The following is a 22311-nucleotide window of genomic DNA, read 5'->3' on the forward strand; positions in this document are numbered from 1 at the left end:
ACTCTCGTCCACACCCAAATACTTGTAGATTTGACCTCGTTCCAGACAGTTGATGGTGTTCGTTATTTCTACCGTCACCCAAGAATTGTGTCCAGAGAGCTTGCCGTTGACAAAGTGTGCAACAGCACACTTGTCCAGACCAAACTTCATATGGATGGCATCAGAGAAGGTACAAACAGTGTGCAACAACCCTTTCAGCTGATCAGGATGTCTGCCATACAGCTTCAGACTATCCATGTAAAGTGGATGATTGGCAAGCTAACGTTTGGCAGTCTTACCACGCCCAGTGCACTTCCAATAGCCGTGACTAGTTCTGCGCAACTCCACGCTGAGAGGATTAAGAGCCATACAGAAGAGAAGAGGAGATAGTGAATCACCTTGGAAAATATCTCGCCTGATCATGATTCGCATGCATGGGCCTCATCTTGATGGTACTGTTACCGTAGAAAAGCACCATCGATGTCTTCCAACTGTTCATCACATGTGACAAGAACTTGCACAAGACTGGACTAATATTATGCAGCTGAAGACATCGGAGTAACCAGCTGTGTGGCACGCTGTCATAGGCTTTCTGGTAGTCCACGCAAGCCATGCACAAGCTCTTGTGCCTGGTCTTACAGTTGCTCAGTAAGCAGTTATTCAACAGCTGATCCTTTGCATCAAAGAACCCTGCTGCCAACCCTTCTGCTCTGATGCCATGACGTTTCCCTAAACCAAAAGCACTGCAATCCTCTGTCTGACGACTGAGATGAGGGTCTTGTAGAAGACATATAGACACGACAGGCAGGTAATTTTTGGCATGGTCAGTCTTGTCATTCTTAGGTATCAGGGTGGGTGTTCCCTGAGATAACCAGTAGGCATAGAGTCCGGGTCCTGGAACAGGAGGTTGTAGTTACGAGTCAAGTCATCGTGAAGACACGTATTGCGCTTAATCCAGAAACCGTAAGTCTAATTTAGTCCTGGAGACTTCCAGTTCCCTATCCTCTTGAGACTTTGCCTGAGCTCCGTGGCCACTGCTGCTCATGCTGTTTGGTACGTTTCACCATTGGTTCGAAGCCTCAGCCAGAAGGCAGATCTAGCCTCATATTATGACACACTTCAGTTTCTAGGATAACACCCCAATACCGCTCAATCTCAGACTCGGATGGTGAGGAAGTGATCTGGATAGTCCACGTTGATGCCGGAGTAGTTGGAGCTCATGTAACAAAGGAATGCTCGATGAGCTCCTTCTAATTATAACTTCCCGCAACAGGGAAGTCGCTCGCCGAAGTGCAAGAATCTCCATCTCCAGTCTTCGTCTCCAATTATTAATTAATTAATTAATTAATTAACAATTAATTAATTAATTAACAAAATTATCAAATACAGTGGTCAAAACTAGAAAGCGAATGTGGAACAGAACTAAACTGGTTTATCGTTACTTGCAATATTGTACGCTGTTGCTGTAAACACCACCATTCGCTGTCCGCTACAAGATCATGTGATTTGCTTTCGGGCATGCTCAGTTGGCATGCTCGTACGACGTCTTCGTGTTCTCTTCTATCGTAAAGCTGTTTCTCGATTGTTATACAAAGTCGGTATGGCAAAAGCACAAACAACTGAGGTACCTTATACGCAAGTTTCCACAACAGAGACGGCGAAAGAAGAGGTGCAGTGCGTGGGCGTAGCCTTACACATAAGCTAATGTGACTACAATACGATGTTTGTATAGAAATCTACAGCGGCTCACAAGTTCGTTCTGAAGACACCAAAGGTACTTCTGTTACTCGAACAATAATTGTTTGCATATGGGATTAGGGCGCAGAATTTTAATTGAGTTTTTTAGTCAGACTCATTTTTTGTATGCAACACAGGTCACTCTTCACTGACTCTCAACAGGAGGTGTGTGTGACTGTCAATATTCAATCAGCATAAATTAAGCATGAAAAATCTCTAAAATGCTGTGAAGCCGGAAGGGTGGTGAACAGCATGCAATTTGCCAGTTGATTAGGTTCCTTAGTCAGGCTCTTCATAAACCAATCATTTGCTACACTAGTGGCAGCTCAGTGAATAATTATTGTCAGAGTTCAATGTGCTATGTGGAGGAGTAATACTAGAGTCAGTCAAAAATTTACTAGTTTTGCAATCAAATTTTGGTAGACATATTCAACTGTAGCAGAAGTTGTGTTGCATTTGAATGTGCTATGGACTGTTTATCATTAGTTATGAGATATATGTCCAATTCTTTAATTGTGTGAAGGGATTAACGGTACATCACATAGTGTTTTCGGGTCTGTTTTACTAGAGTAGATTGACTGTATAGTATTATCCTAGTATCAGATAGACTGACTGTTGTTGCATATAAGGAAAGCTCTACCACAAACAAGCCTGCACTTGCTAAGCTTCTTGCATGTAGAAACTTATCGTTATCATGGGTGTGGTCTTTAGTATATGTGCACATTTAGTAATATACACTGTATAAGCACATTTTATGAATTTTCAGTTTGTGAACGTAACTGTGTTTTATGGAAGTCTCTTGGATTGTGCTTTCCTAAATCTTGTTTGTGCATGCTGACATGTCAGTTTAGTCATGTTTGACACATATACACACAGACATTGAATAAATCTAAAATAAGGATTGCTTGTGTTTTTTAAAGTTTATTAATTGATACTTTCTTCATACAATTTAGTTGCGACACGTGTCATAGCAGAGTCTTAATGTGTGTGTGTGTGTGTGTGTGTGTGTGTGTGTGTGTGTGTGTGTGTGTGTGTGTGTGTGTGTGTGTGTGTGTACATCAAAAAAATGCTTTGCAATTGTTAGGGGACACGAGACTACAATCCTGATCAAATGGCAATCAGAGAAAGAGTGTTTGATGTGATTAAGACGTGCTTTAAGCGTCATGGAGCTGTGACTATTGATACACCAGTGTTTGAGCTAAAGGTATTTTTTATTTTAAATAGACTTGTCTGTGTGTGTGTGTGTGTGTGTGTGTGTGTGTGTGTGTGTGTGTGTGTGTGTGTGTGTGGTGTGTGTGTGTGTGTGTGTGTGTGTGTGTGTGTGTGTGTGTGTGTGTGTGTGTCACTGTGTCATACTTACCACGTAGTATCATGAACAAGAGCAAGTGCAGTCATCATAATAAAAAAGGTGACTGCAGCAAAAACAAACAATTTTGTTAATTTTTTCTAATTGGTTATGTATTGTTTTTAGTTATGTTGTAGTGTAAACATTGTTCAGTAAATTCTTTACTGAATTTATTAGGAGTGTACAATGCACACACACTAAATTTCAGTGTTGATCTTTTCGAGTCTTGCTGAAGACAGCAGAAACTCTGGAAGTGATTACCGAATAGTATGGATTAATTCTAACACCAGTGGTCATGTATTAGTACACAGCTGTGTGTGTTGGTAAGGCTTAGTGATTTTGAAGAAAACGTTGGATGTATTGGGAAAGAAAACTGTATGTTTATCAATACGTTTTTATTTATTGCTGCAATATAGAACATTGTCTTCACACCTTTTAACTCACTCTAACAAGCATCAGCCAACAGCGACTAATTTGCAGGGTGGCTCAAAACTTTTGTCCAGTACTGTATTTGTGACTCGTCTTGACATTATTTTATGATATAAAATCAAATGTTATTATTATGTAAGGGAGTAGTAGTTTGTTAGCTATAGAGTAGAGAGGTTTTGATCACAGGTTAAACTGGTTTATATGTTGAGTAACAAGAGTGACTGGAACTATGTCAATTTGTTTAGTCATTAATTGTTTTGTTTCTGATCATTCAGGAAACGTTGACTGGAAAGTATGGGGAAGATTCCAAACTTATTTACGACTTAGCAGATCAAGGCGGCGAGTTACTTTCACTTCGATATGACTTGACAGTACGTTAGATGTTAGATGTAAGCTTTGTATGCAGTAATGCTGTTGATATTGATGTAGGTACCTTTTGCAAGATATGTTGCCATGAATAAGATAAAGAGCATTAAACGATATCAAATAGCTCGTGTGTACAGAAGAGACAACCCTGCTATGACGCGAGGAAGATATAGAGAGTTTTATCAATGTGTAAGGTGAACGTATAGATTGTGTTTTGTTTGTGGTAGGCACAAAGTGTATTATATACAGTAAGCGGCGATGTGTAGCGTTATGTGCTGCATTTTTGTAATAGAGTAATTAGTCAATGTTGTAGTACTTTATCATAGTATGATATTTGTACTTGTCAAGGTTTAGACAGCGTATCAAGTGTATTGCTTATTATGTGTAGTTTGAGACACACCATAGCTAAAACTGATCTTTAGACATGAAAATCTATTTTCTCTTTTTATTCTTGACTCAATAACATGGTTTTACAGTGCATCAGTTAGGTCATCTATCATAAATCAATAAGGTACGCACAAAGGCAACAAACAGGGAAACACTAGCTATTCTTCACTAATGTAGATAGTGGTTTGCTACAAATGATACTCATCTCAGCTTGTATTGTTTGATCTGGTGTAGTATACAAAGATAGTTTCTTGTCACTGTAAGTGTTGTATCTGATGTGAAAATTACTAATTGTTTAATTTAATGCAAGGCTTGAGGTTAAGTAATTTTGTATAATGAAATGGAGAATCATGTTTTTAAACACTTGCAAAAGACTATTTGATTAACTTAATTAATGCTATGTCTTAGTAACTAAAATGGGAGAGTTGGACTGCAGCAAGCTTTATACATATCTGTAGTAGTTGCGTTTTGTCACTAATTATGAACTTAATAAACAGTTCTCAATTCTTACAGCAATGATCAGATTCTGTCTGTTGTTACTGCATTTGGCATCAAGTGTCATAACATCATTAGGACAGATGGATCACTTTCTTGTTTCAAATGATTTCATTTTTGATACAGCTAGTCAATTAGATCTAGTAAAATCTTTGGCAACAATATGGTATTGAAGTGTAATTGTATTTGGAGATCTTCTATTTGCAGATTACACCGCATCTAGTCTCAAATTGACTGAATTGATTGCCAGATTCTTGTTTGGTAATAGCTGTATTGAAGCATTACTGTTATAGGATTTTGATATTGCTGGAGAACATGATCCGATGATAGCAGACTCTGAATGTGTGAAAATAGTTGCAGAGATCTTGACAGGTCTAGAACTGGGTGATTTTGTGATCAAAGTGAACCTACTCAAGTTGTTTACTCCATGTTGACATTGATTGTGAATTGGATTTCAGGTCAACCATAGACAATTACTGGATGGAATATTTGCTGCTTGTGGAGTTCCAGCCAGTAAATTTCGACCTGTTTGCTCTGCTGTTGACAAGCTTGATAAGGTAACTGGCACAGCTTGTTTTAATTTGCAGAAGGAGCTCACTTCTGAATTTGGTTTTGAAAGATGGAGTGGGAAGATGTGAAGAAAGAGATGGTGGAGGGAAAAGGTTTAGATCCAGTTGTAGCTGATAGGATTGGCAGCTACGTGAAGCTAAGTGGTAAAGCTATGAATTGATAATTCTGAGTCTTACCTTGGTTACTATGGAATTGAATTATTGATATAGGTGGTTGGAAACGACTACTGAAACTCTACTATGTGTTTGATATGTACAGTTTATCTTTTTGCCTGCATTGGCACCTACTTCCAAAATAATTAAGTCTGCTGCTTGTGTAATCCTGCAGTGTCATAATTTCAGTTTGTCTTAATCAGTTATTAGTATTGTATGGAGATTCTAGTAAGTAATCAACTGTGGATCTTTCTGAACGCTTTGGTTAACTCAAAGTGTCATAATTATGAGCTCTTTCCTTAGGTTTGTAGCTCATTTTGGATAACGATAATGTTTAAGTATTTTGGATTGTATTGATTGATGTGTAGCTTTTTATTATATAGCGTGTCTATAGTGATGACAGTAAATATTGGGCATATACATGTGTAGGGATGATCTACATGATTATGATGAAGGCATTGGCAATGAATGTGTCTAGTATTAGGAAAATTGAATGCATGCACTTAGTATATAATTGTCTTGATGCAAACTGCATTAAATAGTTTGATTTTCTTATCAAGGTGGGCGAGACCTTGTAGCCAAGTTGATGGAAGATGAGAAATTAATGAATGAGAAAGCAGCAGAAATCAGTTTGCAGTACATGAAGCTTCTTCTAGACTATTGTGATGCTTTTAACGTTCTGGATAGGGTAAGAATGTATTTAATTTGTAGTACAGTAGAAGAGTGTTGACAGTCTGATATGTCTCATAGATGTCATTCGACTTGAGTCTTGCTCGTGGGCTTGACTACTACACTGGTGTTATATATGAAGCTGTTTTGACAGGTATGGACTTTTATGTTGCTATTATTATATTGTACTTATTCTGCTGTTGGAAAGGAACTAGTGATACTCAGTTGAAGACTCCCAAAACAGGTCCGTCTGTCTGTCTGTCTGTCTGTCTGTCTCTCTGTCTCTCTGTCAAATCTTTATTTCATACATATGAACTATTACAAGCTATAGATACGAAAGTCCGTTATTTATCAATTAGACCCACACGGGTCTCTAAAAATTATCAACTTAGGTTGCATGCAATTGGACACTATATGTGTCACTAATGTCATTTTCTCTGCTTTGTGAGCGGTTCATCTTTTGGATGAGAACCTTTGCGTTGCAACTTTGGAGAGCTACAGCGAATCTTCTTCTCTGGTAGCACTTGAAATCTTGGTCACTGTTATCAAGGTCGATGTTTTTACTCAGTTGAGATAATTGAGACAGGAATGATTGTGCTTGTCTCCCCCAACGACCGAAGTGTTCCATAGTTAGAGGCACAAAGTTGAGGCATAATCCACCCGGCAGGACCTTCAACTGGTATTTCTGGGCTTTCCTCTCTTCCCTTCTTACCGCTGCTGCCCCGTCTTCTCGGGCTGCTCTTGACAAGATATTGGCACACCATGGGTGGGCCAAAGACACATCTAGTTTGACGTCTGTTCCGGTTACTGGATCCATGATCGCTATGTCAGGTCGATCCTCACAATCACAGTACCTTTCTCTGGGCTCTTTCTTGTGGTTTATGTAACTGGCTCAAACATTTGGACCAAACACCTACAATGGTATTATGGGTCCAGACAGGACCTCCTCCAGTCTTACACGTCATGAGATGGTATCCCTCAGAATCCAGGCCTATTCCGCAATCGCATCTTGTAATCCATTTTGAGGAGTCTACCGGCAATCCCTGTCTGTCTGTCTGTCTGCCTGTCTGTCTGTCTGTCTGTCTGTCTGCCTGTCTGTCTGTCTGTCTGTCTGTCTGTCTGTCTGTTTGTTTGTCCGTTTGTCTCTTAGTAACATATTCTTTAGTACATTGATAGTCTGACCATTTGTTTCATTAGGAGAAACAGTTGGTGTAGGATCTGTAGCTGGTGGTGGACGGTATGATGATCTTGTTGGGATGTTTGATCAGAAACACAAAAAGGTTTGGTTAAACATTCTGGCTAGAATTATTGGCATGACATTGTTCATGTTAGGTTCCATGTGTTGGAGTAAGCATTGGTATTGAAAGAATATTTTCTATTATTGAAGCTAAGGCATTTGTATGGTTTTCTGGTTCTTGATAGTAGTTTATGTTCATTGCTGATGATTGGTTTAGGCCTCTGATCAGAAGCCTCGATCAAGTGAAACTGAAGTTCTTGTATCCTCTGGGCAAAAGAACATGCTACTGGAACGAATGAAATTGTGCTCGGAGCTATGGGCTGAGGGAGTAAAGGTAATTCTATTATTAAAGAATAAGGTAAACATAGCCACCAAAGCGACTGTTCTAGTTGTGACTTGTCTTTGGAGTGGTAGCTATCCAAGGACAGTTTCTAGGTTAATTAAATGGAGATTAGCTCGAATAAGAAGCAGTAGTAATGACATGCAGGAAGTAGTGTGAAATTTGTAGAAGGGAGGAAAGGGAATGAGGAAAAGAGGAGAGATGGAAAGATACTAGATTTACTTTTAATGCAGAAGCACCCAGCATTGTCCAGATTATAGATGTATCTATAGGTGTAATGTGGCTGCTTACTTAACACAGACAATATCACGACCTTTACATACTCAAAGTTTCTACACACTATTGAAGTCAAGCCAACTTCCTGGATTAGGATGAATCTTTCTTCTAGATTTATATACCATGCCTAGGTTTGTATCTTTGTTGGTACCTCTCACATTCAAATGGTAACCAGAAAGAAGGACTCATTGACAGCCCTGCAGCCAATAAGCAATTAAATCGTTGTCGTTAAAGTTCAAACTTGGTCCATGTGCAGAGTAAAACATGATTAATTAATTACGCTAGCAGTTTAGCATTTAAGTTTGCAACACAGAATGCCTTCTGTGTGTGTGTGTGTGTGTGTGTGTGTGTGTGTGTGTGTGTGTGTGTGTGTGTGTGTGGTGTGGTGTGTGTGTGTGTGTGTGTGGTGTGGTGTGTGTGTGTGTGTGTGTGTGTGTGTGTGTGTGTGTGTGTGTGTGTGTGTGTGTGTGTGTGTGTTTGATGACATGCCATTGCTGCCACCTGTTATGGAATTGGATTACCCACCAACTGCCAAAGAACTATCAGAAGCCTTGAGTAATTTGAAGAACAGAAAGGCAGGAGGAAAGTCTGGCATTCTTCCAGAATTAGTCCATTGTGGAGGTTGTGAGCTGGAAGATAGGATATTGAGAATAATGAAACAGATATGGGAAGAAGGAGGTGTGGTAGATGGTTAGAAAGATGCTGTGATTATTCCAATTCCGAAGAAGGGTGATCTTAGACGATGGATAATTGGTGTGGAATAAGTCTGTTGGATGTAGTAGGAAAAGTAATGGCAAGTACAGTGAAGGAGAAGTTGGAGCAAATTACTGATAGGACCTTACCAGAGTCACAGTGTGGTTTTAGAAAGGGTCGTGGCTGTGTAGATATGATTTTGTTACTAGACAGCTTGTGGAGAAAACTCGAGTGCATAATAATACATTGTACATGTTATTTGTTGACCTGAGAAACGTTTATGATTCTGTGACAAGACAAGCATTGTCAAAAATCATGGAGAAGTGTGGCATTCCACCAAGGATGCTGAAAATTGTGAAGTCATTTCACGAGGGAATGCATGCCGAGGTGAGGGTTGGTTCTCAAATAACAGAGAATTTTGAAGTACGGAATGGACTCAGACAGGGATGTACTTTGGCACCTACATTGTTCAACATTTATATCAGCGCTGTAGTAGCTAACTGGAGAGATAGGTATGAAGAAGTGGGAGTGAATGTACTGTATAAACATGGTAGAAACTGGCGGGCGACAGGTCTGTTAAATCTAGACTGAAGGAAGTGAAAGTGACTGAAACACAGTTTGCAGATGATGCAGCACTATATGCAACATCTAAAGTTGCATTTGAGTCAGCAGCAGCAGGATATGAGGAAGTGGCAAGCGACTTTGGACTGCAGTTGAGTGTGGAGAAGACAAAAGGAATGGCTGTTGGTCAAGAGGTTGATGCGACACCAGTGCAAGTGAAGAGTGGCAGTCTGGATATTGTGGATCACTTCTCGTACCTTGGTTCTAACATCTCCAGTGATGGAGAAATCATGGTAGAAATAGACTGTAGGATTACTAAAGCATCTCGAGCCTTTGGATGCTTGTGGAGACCGATATTCCAAAATAGAAACCTTTCTGTAGCAACAAAGAGACAAGTCTATCGAGCAGTAGTATTGTCTGTCCTGCTATATGGGGCAGAGACCTGGACACTGAAGGCCCCACAAGTGAAATGCTTGAACTCATGAACTCATTTCATAATCATTTGTGAGGACTATCTTAGGCATAACAAGATACCAGCAGTGGAAGGAGAGAATATCAACCAGGCGTTTGGCATCCACATTTGGCATGCAGGAAACCATATCTGACCTCATTATGGAACAGCAACTTAAATAGCTTGGACATGTGGGTCATATGGATGAAGGAGAGACTGCTGAAAAGAATGCTATTTGGAGAGTTGAGAAAAGAGACCATGTCATAGAAGGAAAAAAGGTGGAGAGATGTTGCTAAATCGAATATGGAAGCTATTCGTGTGGGAGATAAGTGGTATGAGTTGTGCCAAGACAGGGGAGACTGGTTCAAGCTTTGTTGTGAAAGGTATGGAGAGTGTCAGAGACCAGGCAGAGAAATGAATGTCCAACCAATAACCAGTCTCAACCAAGTAATATTCAATGTACTTGTGGGAGAAGCATTTGTAGACAAGGAGACCTGACTAGACATGACCGTTTCTGTGGTCATTAATTAATTTTTCACTGTTTTTATTGCTATTGATTCTGGGTATACACTCAGAACACCGCTATCATGTTGCTTTGCAACATGAGCGGCTGAAGGTTCACAGTTCAAGGTGTGTGTGTGTGTGTGTGTGTGTGTGTGTGTGTGTGTGTGTGTGTGTGTGTGTGTGTGTGTGTGTGTGTTGCTTGTAATTCATGTTTGCATACATATATACTGACAATCAGCAAATTTGCTCTCAAATTTTATGCTGAATTGTTTGTTTTCGCATGAATGGTGAAGTCTAGTACAACTTTATTTTATTTCTGTACAACTATGCATGTCACTTTTTTAAATTAAATTGTTCATCAATTTTTAGATTTTAGGTGTTCATAAACGAAATCCGCGTTGCCCAATGAAATTTAATCCCAGTCATATCACAGTCTGCTTATTGGCAGGTGTACGTATCTTCCTTTGTCCAACTTACATAGTGCAAACACTGTAGTTGACCACTATAACTCAGGCAGCTATAAGTCTGCTATGATCATAGAGACGACTAATTCACAAGCCAACAAATGTAAATTATTTTCCAACATGCTGCTTGCATGGACACAACAAACGCTGTAGGCATTTAGCATTGTGCCAATCTTAATAAATTTGCTGCGCCTAAGACTAAAGTTTAGGTACTGTAGTGTTACATACTATGAGTTAACTAACGCAATAAGTGTGTAGTGTTGCTCAGTGTTACTTTGAGAAATTTATGTATGCAGTGTAGTATTCAAAAAGTGATAAAATGAAGATTATGTCAAGTGTAGATATTTTGTTGATTTGAACTTTCTTCTTGCAGGCTGAGATACTGTACAAATGTAATCCCAAGTTTCTCAGTCAGTGTCAGTTTTGTGAAGAACAGCAAGTGCCATTCCTAGCAATTGTTGGTGAGAATGAGCTGTCTCAGGGTGTAGTCAAAATCAGAAACGCCGCAACAAGGGAAGAGGTGCGATTCTAGGATACCAGTGTGGCTTGTTTCGATGTATTGGAATGCTGGCTGTCTTGTGTTTTCTAGACGACAGTAAAACGGCAAGATGTAGGGAGTGAAATCAAGCTTAGAGTACGTGGAGTGCCCTAGAATGCTGCCGTAGTTCGCGAACGTAATACTAATCAAGTGTATGGATCTACCTACACCACTGTAACAGAATCACATATTCTTGAACTTTCGTTGAAGCTGAATTGTTGCGTGAGATGTTGAAACGGCTGCATGTGCTACGTGTACAGTTGTTTCAGCTGTCACAAAATATGCGTTTGTTGGGTAAATGAAGCTTGGGTGTCCGTCACTAAAGAAACTATTTCAAATGTGTGGGAATCACTACCAACGTTGATGTTACCAGTTTTGGCAGAAAATGATAGTCCAATATAGGTCATGTTACATGTATAGTCCTGATACACTAGTAGTGTACCTGGGGCGGGGAAAAATGATACCACCCCCTCCAGCACTCCTCTGCAACAACTTCTACAACCTCATCTCTGCTCTCTTTCCCTCTGTGTTTGAGTCCCAGTACGTGCAAGGGACGTTTTAGCCAACTCGGACTATTATAGACACAAAAACAGTATGCCACAATTGCAAAGTGTACATAAAACGCATGAATATCTATCTATGATATCGTACTACAGGGCTACCTATTGCATATAATAAAGAATACAAAAATTAGAAACAAAGTATAGGTGGCTGCGTACTGTATAAGCTAGTGCTTGAAGAAATAGGGGTCGAAACATTCGCAGGCAAGTACTTACTCATACTTTACATCTGAAACCAATCTCCCACAATTAAATCCCTACTTCACTGCTATCCAAGCAGCCACCTTGAAAGCAAACAGAGTGAAGTAGGAATTTAATTGTGGGAGATTGGTTTCAGATGTAAAGCATGAGTACTTGTCTGCGAAAGTTTCGACCCCTATTTCTTCAAGCGCTAACTTAAAGTGCGCAGCTATCCCTACTTTGTTTCTTATTTATTACACAAATATTTTTGTATTCTTGTTCATGTCCTTTTTGTAGAAACACTGCATTATTACAACTCCTAGTATATTTGAGAATTAATTCCTTAGACTGCATACGTTAATTAATTAGTGCTGCTAATCTAATACTATATACAGAAATAGAGTTTCAAACAGAATTAATTATTAACTATTAATTAAATGCATCGAGTGATTGGATTTGCACGCTAGGGTATTGTTACAACTCATGATCAGTATATATCACAAAATACATCCCACCTTCTCTAGACTGAGCCTCTTCTTCAAGTGAAGCAAAATTACACTCAAAGGCTTCCAGTCCAGCCACAGACTTACAATCATATCTACATTTATAAACACACGTTCCCGGAATCCGAACAACCAGGTCAGAGCTGCCGACTCTCCCGCATTGAGCGGGAGACTCTCGCATTTGGGACCCTTCTCCCGCCTATGTACTCGCATTTGGCATCAAATCTTCCGCATTCTCACCATTGGTGGGTGTAATCAAAATGATGGGCGTGCCTGTTCTGTGCAACTGTACTCTACAGTTTTTGTACATGCATGTGTACACACACACCTGATATCCCAATATCAATTTCTATGTGCCAGCCCCCTCTTCATCTGGCTCTTTCTTAGCATACTTGGTCAAAGTACCGACCTAGAATTCGAAGGAGGAGTCGGTCAGAAGTGGAAAGGGGGAAGGGGCTGGCTACCTGATTACCATATGTATTGCTGGAAAGCGATCGAAGAAGGCCACAAGAAAATAGAATCCAGAACATTCCAACTAGCCACGAGAATGTGCATGTACTTTGTTCTTAGATTTTTGTAACAGGCAGTAGCACCTACAGTGCAAGTTCTGTGTTTAATTAATTAATTAACTATTATGTTTAGTAATTGGTGTTGATACTGTGTGTCGCTAATTAGGCACATTAATCAATCGGTTATACATTTGTTGCACTATAACTAAATGAAATAATGGCTTCTACTCCAATCGGGCATGCAAATTCTTAAATTTTGATGATAGATATTATTTATATATATTTAACACTTATTACGATATAAATTTATTGATATTAATGCTATTGTAGGCGTGTCCAAAAATTTTAAACTCCCTCACTTTTCCGCATATTTATCCTGCAAACTCACGCATTTTGGCACTGCTAGGTTGGCTGGTCTGCAACCTGGCACACACACACACCCTAAAGAGGCCTCAGTATGCAATCACCCATAATATCTTTTTCCGAAACGCCGGACGCTACAGGTAGCAAAATACATGTAGAGAGACAGACACAATAACCGCGTGATTGACGTAGTGAGGGTGTCTATTATTAATTCCAGGTTATAGTAGTCGTCTCACCGGAAGCAGCGACCGACTCGACGGAAATACTGGCTCGACGGAAACGACCATGTAACAGTACTATTATACCGTGCGTTTACTGGTACAGTGTAGCGCTCGTGTAATCTTGACATGGTTGTTGCATTGGAGCTTGTCCGCCAGTCTAGGTGGAGTCACGCAGGACGTTCCAATTTGATTACTGATTCTAACTCTCGAGTGCACCTTCAAGATCATAGCGAACGGACAGTAGTCTACGACAACGCGCCCCCAAGTGATTTACGGTTTGGTGCTAAAGTCCGTTCACGCATTAGATGGACTGAGGAATTCAGCGCGTAGCAGGACTATAGTGTGGGTTTCCGAGGTCTAATTGATATCGATGGACAGCTCTTGAAGAGCTTAATTCAATTACAATAATTATTTATTTCTTGCTGTGAACAAAAGACCAGCATAAGCAACTTCCGGAATTGTAATGAGTCAGCGGGTGAAGACAAGCTTAATCAGATCAATCTAGAGACAACTGTCAGTGAGATAACTCTTTATCAAATTAAGGTACGTAACAAAATACTAATAACGTAAACAATGAGAAACTTGTGTACAAGCAAGTATTTATTGATTTCCTGCATGGGTCTCAACAGAATGGAATTCTATGTTATACCGAAAAGCTGTAGGTTTGAGCGTTGTACCTCTCTTCCTGCTCTCAGAGTTGTTTTGATATAGTGTTTATTGGTTTGCGTTTCCTGTGACAACACACGCCAAGAGTGCAATCAGTCTAAGATAGCTTCTTGTACAAACATAACATCTGGCTTTCTTGGTAATCTGTTTAGCTAAGGTCCAACCCTCAAGCACGAGTCCATCTAATTCGTGAACAGACTTTAGGACTGCCTGTCCTTTCTCAGCCACCTGTATAAACAAGTGTTTAGTGTGGCTCAGCCATCTGTTTAGACAAGTTTTGGGATGTTTGTGTCTAGTGATGTGCACGTGGTGTTAATTAATTTGTGCATGCTTGCAAGTACAAAGTACATGTGCAGCAACTGTTTGGTGTTGATAACCGTACAGCGATTGGAGTAGTACGTACACCTGTGCCTCGTTGTTGAGGCTAAAATCGATCATTGGACCGGTGTTCTAGGAACACACGCCTATAGGTAAGTCTCCTGCTTTGCAGTGCGTTCGGAGGCACATTGCTAATTCTACAAAGAACTCGGACCGTAAAGGGTCGTCGCCTAGGGTTCAGCACTGTTAGTGCTCCCTTTCATTTAATATTAGTAACAGAGAGTGCATAGGCGAGCACAGCAGACCCTAGCCGAGAAGGGTCATGCATATGTAGTGAAACACAGCATCGGTAAAAGTGCATGGTTTATCTGCATATATATATATATATATATATATATATATATATATATATATATATATATATATATATATATATATATATATACGTGTCTGTGGAAATTTAACGCTCGTTTAGTTTTAGATCGTTTATGTTTAGATTGTGATGACTTAACTGGCTTGTCTTTTATTTATTTAGGGTACTAGACATCTATGTATAGTTGTACTTGAAGAAATAATATATGATTCTCCTATATACATACATACATATATATATATATATATATATATATATATATATATATATATATATATATATATATATATACGTACTTTGAGTAATACAGTCCAGACATTTAGTCGACTACGTATACTATGAGATAATCTCAAAGTTGGAATGTTGTGATGCCTGCTGTTATCGTTTACCACGTTCCTAATTCCTGGTAGATCACGCTGTATGCATGGACTCGGCTCTCTAGCGTTGGACAAGTCTTAGATTGCTGAAACTGAGACAAGCCGGATGTGACCAACCTTCTAATTTTTAATTAAATAAAGGCTGCAGCTGTACATGGTGCATTGCCATTTGCGTTGCTAATTGGTGTCTACATGGTGCTACAATGACATCAGAATAGCTACTGTAGTAGTCAGCAGTTTTCTGCTAGCTCTAGTAATAGAACGTGGAAGTTGATTCGTAGAACGCTCACCCACAGTACATGGTGTCAGGAGTGAGATCATACCACAGCCTCTACAAGTAGAGCTGCTTTGCTTATTTATGTTTGATACTAGATCTTCCTGAATTCATGGCACAGTACATTATCGTACGGGTTTTGTCATTCCAAGAAAGCGTACGTCAACTTGTAACTACGCTATTTTGGCTTTCTCAGTCTCAGACTCGCATTGACTTTGCAGGGGTCGGATCTAATTTCTTTGGCATTGATGATATGTCGACGTCTTTGCTAGAATCCGTTTGCGAACAGGATTTGGTTCGTTCAGATTCATAGAGTGATATTAATTAAAATGCAAGCTTTGAAACCTTTTTCAAACCGATAACCTACATTATTTATCAATTCCTTAAATTTTGTGTTGGGCCACAATATTTCAACAATAATCTTGCCAATCACCCAACGCCGGAAACAGCAGCCAACTGATTTAAAAACCGGAAACAGCAGCCAACCGATTTAAAAACCGGAAACTACAGGTCTAGGTAATGATGACTACATGTAACCAACGACACGTAAAAGAACAAACCGAAGAGGCCTAAAAGACGTCCAGCACGTCCAGACGAAGTTATTAGATAGAACCAAAGAAGCTGGAACTCCGAGGGAGAAAGATGTGCAGACACGGGCGTGTCTAGTGTTAATTAGATTACTTCAACGGACATAAAATTGCAGACTTGGACGCTCTAGTTTTTGTAGCGAGCTGTAGTATTTTGTAGCAAACCGTAACCGTAACAATTAAGAGAACAAAACAGTCATAGCTATTTAGCTATGTAGATAGAGACTGCTGTTTCGAATGTCCTCAGTGTGAAACATACGCTTTCATCTTCTATTTACCAAGAGACAACAATGTATTAATTAAAATAATTTACAAACAGTAGTTTTGTTAGTGTTATTTTTCGTTTTCGTGAGGAATATCACTTTTAGAGTGATACTGTCTAACTATAATTGTCTGCAACTTTGAATAAATTAATTAATGTGTGTCTACTAGTTAGCTACTACAGTTGTGCAGTCTTTCTGTTATCAGTGTAATTTTTAAAAAGATATCAAAGCTTTCAAAGTTACCACGTGTGCAGAATTTAAAACATGCATTCTCTTCTAGCTCTGAAGCTTGATGAAATGCACGCACTAGTAATTAGAGTGTAATAATATTGGAGTCTAGAGGAGTACGGCATATCTTCTGGATCAACGCTCTAGTTATACAACGTGGATCTAGCTAGATCAGCTAGACAAATTGCCCGCATGCCATCTAGATATATCTAAATCTAAACAGCAGTTGAATGTCTAGCGTCCCATGTTCAGAAGAACTGGCACATGTAAATGTTAGCTATTCATGCTAGCAGCTAGAGATTTCTGTTTTACTAATTAATTTAATTACCTATAGATCTAGGACGTCTGGGAAAGTGGAACATTTTGTTAAATTAATTATATTGTGGTAAGCCAAGCAAATGCAATCGGAAGGTGATGTACGTCCAATTGCACGTGACGTGGTCAGTCCATTGTTCTTTGTTATATTGTTTGGAACAAATCTACCCAATCACTCCTCTAGAACAGAATATCTACTTGTTTCGACACATGTTGGACAGTTCTCTAGCTTAGAAATATTTATGTTATTTTTGTTTTACTGCTAAAATTACAGTTGCAATCCGGGGTGTCGTTGTTGTTGCTATCCGGGATCTTTATTGTCTGCTCTTTCCACAGTTGGCTTTGCAGTTAGAGCGTACGTTCGTCTAGAAGCGTGCCGCAGTTGGCATTCCGGATCAGCTATGTCAAAAACTGACGTGCTAAAGGAAGGGACGTTTCATAAGTTTCCAACATCTGGTAGGAGGGGGAGGACGAAGAAACGACTGTTTCAACTGACCAACAGCCAGCTGTCTTACTACACTATAGAGGTGATTTCTAACGTCTAGCTGTCTAGGTTGCCATGCAGTCGCGTAATTCACGGGTGTCCGACCATAGAGGTTTCGGTGTTAGTGTACCCGCCCACTTCTGTCTCCCCGGTATTTATGAGTCTCTTACACTATAAGTGAAATTGTTCTTCAGGCGAAGACGAAGAAGGCTCCTCTTGAGAAGGGGAGAATCCCTTTAGTGGATATTGTAACTGTCGAAAGAATTTCGTATGACGGCGCGCAAGAGAAATTTGCTTTCTGTGTAAGGCGAGCTTTATTTGGATGTGTCATCTATTGATGATGTCTAGCCTTACTTTCACGTTCAAAGTGGTGACTGTTTCGCTTTGTGTTAAAGGTGTTGTTTACAGAACTGAACATCACAAAAAAGCTGACAATGTTAGGGAGCTCTGATAAGGAAGTACAAGACTGGATGCAAGCTATTGAAGCAGGTATCAATCAATGTGTGCCTATTGTGTTTGGTGTTTTTGCAGAAAACATATTCTAATGATTTGGCATGCAGCTGGTGGTCTTGGACAGTGCTGCTAAAGGTTGCTTTATCTTATTAGCTAAGAAACGATTGAGTGAAAGTCAGGCCAAGACAAATTCTTTGAGACGAGAAGGTTTCCTAGATACGACTTCTGCTTCTATTGAAGAACTAGAACTGAAAGATCAGGAAACAGAGGGAGAAGAAGAAGAAGAAACGTGGCTGTCTTCCACACTGGACAAAGAACCCGTTGTTGTAGATCAAGCAGATGATGAGAATAAGCACGATCAACAGAAGATAGCTGATGAGGAGGTAACCACTTCAGATGCACTCTCACTATCAGACAGCTCTCCCAGTTTAGGTATTCTTTCTGGTTACCCATAATTTCTTTATTTGCATTCCTGGTTTATATAACCAGCGGCCAGTGTTGTTTCGGGAACAAGCTTTTTATCATCCAGCAGTGGAGTCAGTTCTGCATACTCAGGGAGGAACTCGGCAAGTTTTGAGCCGCCAATTGAGGAATCAGAGTTTGCTGCTATGGAAACTGCAGGTTATTGTCTTGCATAAGACCTCATAGATCAGAGTTTCACCGATTGCTAACTAATCTTTGTGTTTGCAACTACGTACGTAAGGTTCCAAAGGTACTGGTGATGATGCTGGTGATGATGCTCAACTGCCAAGGGACAATGGCAACAAGGTCATGAGGGTTCTTTCAAATGTTCCCGAGGAAGTTCTACCTACATCAGAAGAGAATGGTGAGGTTTTATCTATAGCGGAAGACAATGGCGAGATTGTATCTATGCCAGAAGGGAATGTCGAGGTTCTATCTATGCCAGAAGGAAATGACAATAGCACTGATGTGGATGTAGATCTCACAGTCTCTTTGGAATTGCAAGAGATTTCTTCACCTGGTGAACCTGTGCAGCAAGAGACTGAGATGTGTAGCCCAGTGAGTTCTCGCACACTGGGAAGAATGAAGGTTACACTTAACTAATTAAACTACTGATTATGATTATCACAAACCATCCAGATGCTCATTGTTGTGTATCCTTCTAGCGTGGGTCTGGTGCTTGTTTGTACCATGAAACAAATGTGTTGGATGTGCTAACAGATGGACAGACACTTCTTCATGTGGCCTGTCAGGTGAATGTTGTGATGGTATGGTAGCTGATATTATGCAACTGCAAATTTTTTCTCCACAGCAAGGCAACATTAGCAAGGTCAAAGAATTGCTGGATGGTGGAGCAAATTGGTCTATCTGTGACACCAAGAAACATCAACCTTGCCTATTTCATGCTTACATTCATGATCACAAAGAAGTAGGCATGATTTATACACAAACACAACACTATGGGCAATGCACTTGCATGGACTACATAGTATTATTGTTTATTATTGTTTAGCACTGCGTAGTCTTTTTGTGTCTAAATTGGCTTTATACATGTACTGTATCTGTTTTGTTAGGTCTTAGAAGTTCTACTCGATCACGGATGTGACCCTGACATCGAGGAGCAGAGACACGGCACTCGACTTCTTCATCAGTGCGCACAGAAGGGTGATACTATTACGGCTGAATGTCTGCTGAAGCACAATGCTCAAATTGATGCACTGGTGTGAATGAATGTTCATTTTGAATTTGTTTCTTAGCAGATGAATTTTTATTTGTCACAGGACTATCATGACAAGACATCTTTACGAGTTGCATGTGAGTCAAGCAAGTTCTCGATGGTCGAGCTTCTGCTAGATGGGTAAAGATATGACATGTCTTACTGATTGATTGTATTGTTCGTATGCACTGCGTTTGGATTCTTTTATAGAGGAGCCAATGTCAATCAGTTTGGCAATGGACAAACTTGTCTACATATTGCTGGTGCTCGTGGTGATCAGGAGTTGGTAGAATTGCTCTTGAGACATGGAGCTAATGTCTTGAGTAAAGATCAATCAGAACAGCGCACCCCGTATGATTTGGCAGTCAGCAACAAGCACGATCAGGTTTAATAACTGTCTCATTAAATTAAGCAGATGGTTGTTTTGTGCGAATTGAACACGAGGAGTATTATATGTCAGAGGCAAATAGAAGAGAGTTCATTGATTTTTTATTGTACACGTTGACATGCTTCATAATCATGTGTGTTAACTTCTCTTCAAGCCCTTATTCTAGTACAGATCTTAATGAGCTGGATCTCATATACAAGGAGCATTTGATACACTTTGTGGGGTTAATATGCAGGCAAAGTAGCATTAAAGGCTGCTGTAATTCCTTTTTTAGAATCTAAAGACATTTTATGGAACATATTCTGGACTGAGCTGCACAAACTAAAATGGTATTTATGCAGAAATTTGGTTTAATCTATGAGAACTAATTCAGACTACTACATGTAGTAGATGATTTTGTGCTGTTTACACAAGATTTTTGGATATTAGGTCAGATGTACAAATTAAGCTTGGTATGGGAATGCATTGTTGCAGTTCCAGGATTTTGTCTGGTGTCCCTACCTAGTTTCTGGAATGTGGTAAACAACACTGGGATATTTTCCGTACTTTAGATACGTTTTGGGAGTTGGATGGTGTTACACGTATATTTGACTTGCATTTGGTATGGGTTAGACACATTAGACTTGTCATGCATTTGAGCCAGCTCCATTACTTTGTTCCAATCACTTTGGATCTCAAGTTTATAATGAAGCACCTGTGTTACAATTTACATCACAAAACTGTGAAAAACACAGTAGACTAAAAAAGTAGGTGGTCACATAGAAAGTGGATGACGCATCTAGAACATTGGAATGCTATTACGACATTTGAGATGATTGGTGGCATGCCTCTCATAGCAATTTAGAACAAGATACAGTAACAATAACATTGATATGCAGAATCCCTACTTTACCCTCAGGTCTGGTTTACAAAGCTTGCTCTCCTTTTGGGAAAAATCCGGGCTCCTTCAAAGATTGATCACTTCAAGAGACCAAGAATACCAGAGTTGTTGTGAATTTAGAAGTCTAATGTAAGGTGAGAGCCAACAGAGAGTAGCTTACGTAATTTCTGAGTTAGCATCCATAAATTCAGCCTGGTAATGTTTGCACAGTCTACTTGACTTGGACTGCTCGGTGTCTTGTTGACTGTTCTGTGTAACAGGGGTGAGCAGTTGAGTTGATCAACTGTATTTCAACTTTATTTTTACAAACAACACTTTCATGAAGAAGCTCTAAAGTGCTAAACCCTCTGCTGCTTAGTGGATGTTACAAAGCTTCCATCTGCCTTGGATCTACTTATTAGTCAGTCAATGTGACTGTGGTGGGATTGCATGTTCTCTTGGATTGGCATGCTAATTAATAACACCAGCCATAACAATGAGCCGATGCCATGCATGTCTGTAGACTACCTTCCTCACGTCGAGTCAGGGTTACAGTACACTCATTGTGGACATATTGACAAGGGACCCACAGATGTGATGCCATCATAAAAGTGGTATTTCTGGTGTGATCTGATCATATGGCTTGTGTTAATTAGCAGCAGCCCACTGTACAGCTGCACCTGTCAGTCTCTGTTCACTTTCACTTTAGAATTACCAAATCCCTATAACTTCCCGTATTTTTGGTCTGTTGGAGTGATCTTGGTATCATCAGAAAGTGCGAGAGCTTTTCATTTTTCTGATAGCACAACCAGGACTTCTGCATATCATGGTCTCTAGTGTATTACAGCATTATTGTTACCATATGGTTATGTACACCTATCACAAAGAGGGTCTTTCCTGTCCCAGCCAGGTTTGATGTCTGGTGACCTGTATCCCATGAGATTAGATATAGAGCAGATGTTTGTAGGTGCTTACATTTTGTCTGTGTTGTAGAGCAAAATTATTGGTAAGCTTTAGGGCCCAGTACATGTAGCTGGCGTGTAAAATTTTGCTTGTTTATAGCGCCTCTGCAGTCTGACAGTGCCATTACTCCTGCAGCATCTGTTCTGTAACCTAAGGTAGAGTGAGGGTTTAGCACTTACTAAAATGTCGTAAATGTATAGAAATAAGGCAAACTGAAACGCATTGACTATAGGTACTATGCTACAAGTATGTTATGTATATGGTCTGATATAATAGAATGATAAGATCTGTTTATCTGTTTCAATGTCTATGATTCGTGCAGTAGAATTAAAGGTGCAGGGTCATGATCGGACATGCGCACTTGAGCCGATCTCAAGTGAGGTAGCTTTTGCATTGTAGCTTTGTACGTAACATATGTTCAAGTGTCCTGTTAAGAAAATCAGTTTCGATTGCCAGTAAGCCCTTCAAATGTTGTTTATAGGTTGCGCATGTGCAAAGGTCACTAGACGAAACTGCTGCAAAACTGGGTATTTAGGTGTTGATTGACGGGCACGGC

General features: G+C 39.8%; 2 protein-coding genes across 4 annotated transcripts in view; both read left to right on the plus strand.

Annotated features, from left to right (window-relative positions):
* Positions 1-1515: 1515 nt before the first annotated feature.
* LOC134181251 (histidine--tRNA ligase, cytoplasmic-like) lies at positions 1516-11408 on the plus strand. Of its 2 annotated transcripts, XM_062648496.1 has the most exons (16): positions 1516-1648; positions 1712-1753; positions 2801-2920; positions 3766-3861; positions 3920-4045; positions 5032-5139; positions 5197-5295; positions 5358-5451; positions 6021-6148; positions 6211-6283; positions 6338-6373; positions 7327-7409; positions 7462-7527; positions 7584-7700; positions 11029-11175; positions 11245-11408. In XM_062648496.1, the coding sequence occupies exons 1-16, from the start codon at positions 1580-1582 to the stop codon at positions 11305-11307; spliced, it is 1467 nt and encodes a 488-aa protein (XP_062504480.1). In that variant the 5' UTR covers positions 1516-1579; the 3' UTR covers positions 11308-11408. The 2 variants fall into 2 exon arrangements, with proteins under 2 accessions (XP_062504480.1, XP_062504487.1); XM_062648503.1 differs by lacking the exon at positions 6338-6373.
* Positions 11409-17154: 5746 nt separating this feature from the next.
* The window catches only part of LOC134183025 (uncharacterized), a 17894-nt gene continuing 12737 nt past the window's right edge, over positions 17155-22311 (plus strand). Inside the window, exons 1-12 of one of the 2 annotated variants that reach the window (XM_062650475.1) lie at positions 17155-17457; positions 17609-17716; positions 17810-17903; positions 18021-18299; positions 18357-18488; positions 18571-18693; positions 18745-18917; positions 18995-19081; positions 19141-19257; positions 19403-19549; positions 19610-19686; positions 19756-19930. In XM_062650475.1, coding sequence (XP_062506459.1) covers positions 17332-17457; positions 17609-17716; positions 17810-17903; positions 18021-18299; positions 18357-18488; positions 18571-18693; positions 18745-18917; positions 18995-19081; positions 19141-19257; positions 19403-19549; positions 19610-19686; positions 19756-19930 — 1638 coding nt within the window. In that variant the 5' untranslated portion in view covers positions 17155-17331. Of the gene's footprint in view, positions 17458-17608; positions 17717-17809; positions 17904-18020; positions 18300-18356; positions 18489-18570; positions 18918-18994; positions 19082-19140; positions 19258-19402; positions 19550-19609; positions 19687-19755; positions 19931-22311 lie in introns of both variants that reach the window. The other variant, XM_062650472.1, reaches the window with a different exon arrangement.

Source organism: Corticium candelabrum, chromosome 1 (genome assembly GCF_963422355.1).
Source record: "Corticium candelabrum chromosome 1, ooCorCand1.1, whole genome shotgun sequence".
Lineage (NCBI taxonomy): Eukaryota > Metazoa > Porifera > Homoscleromorpha > Homosclerophorida > Plakinidae > Corticium > Corticium candelabrum.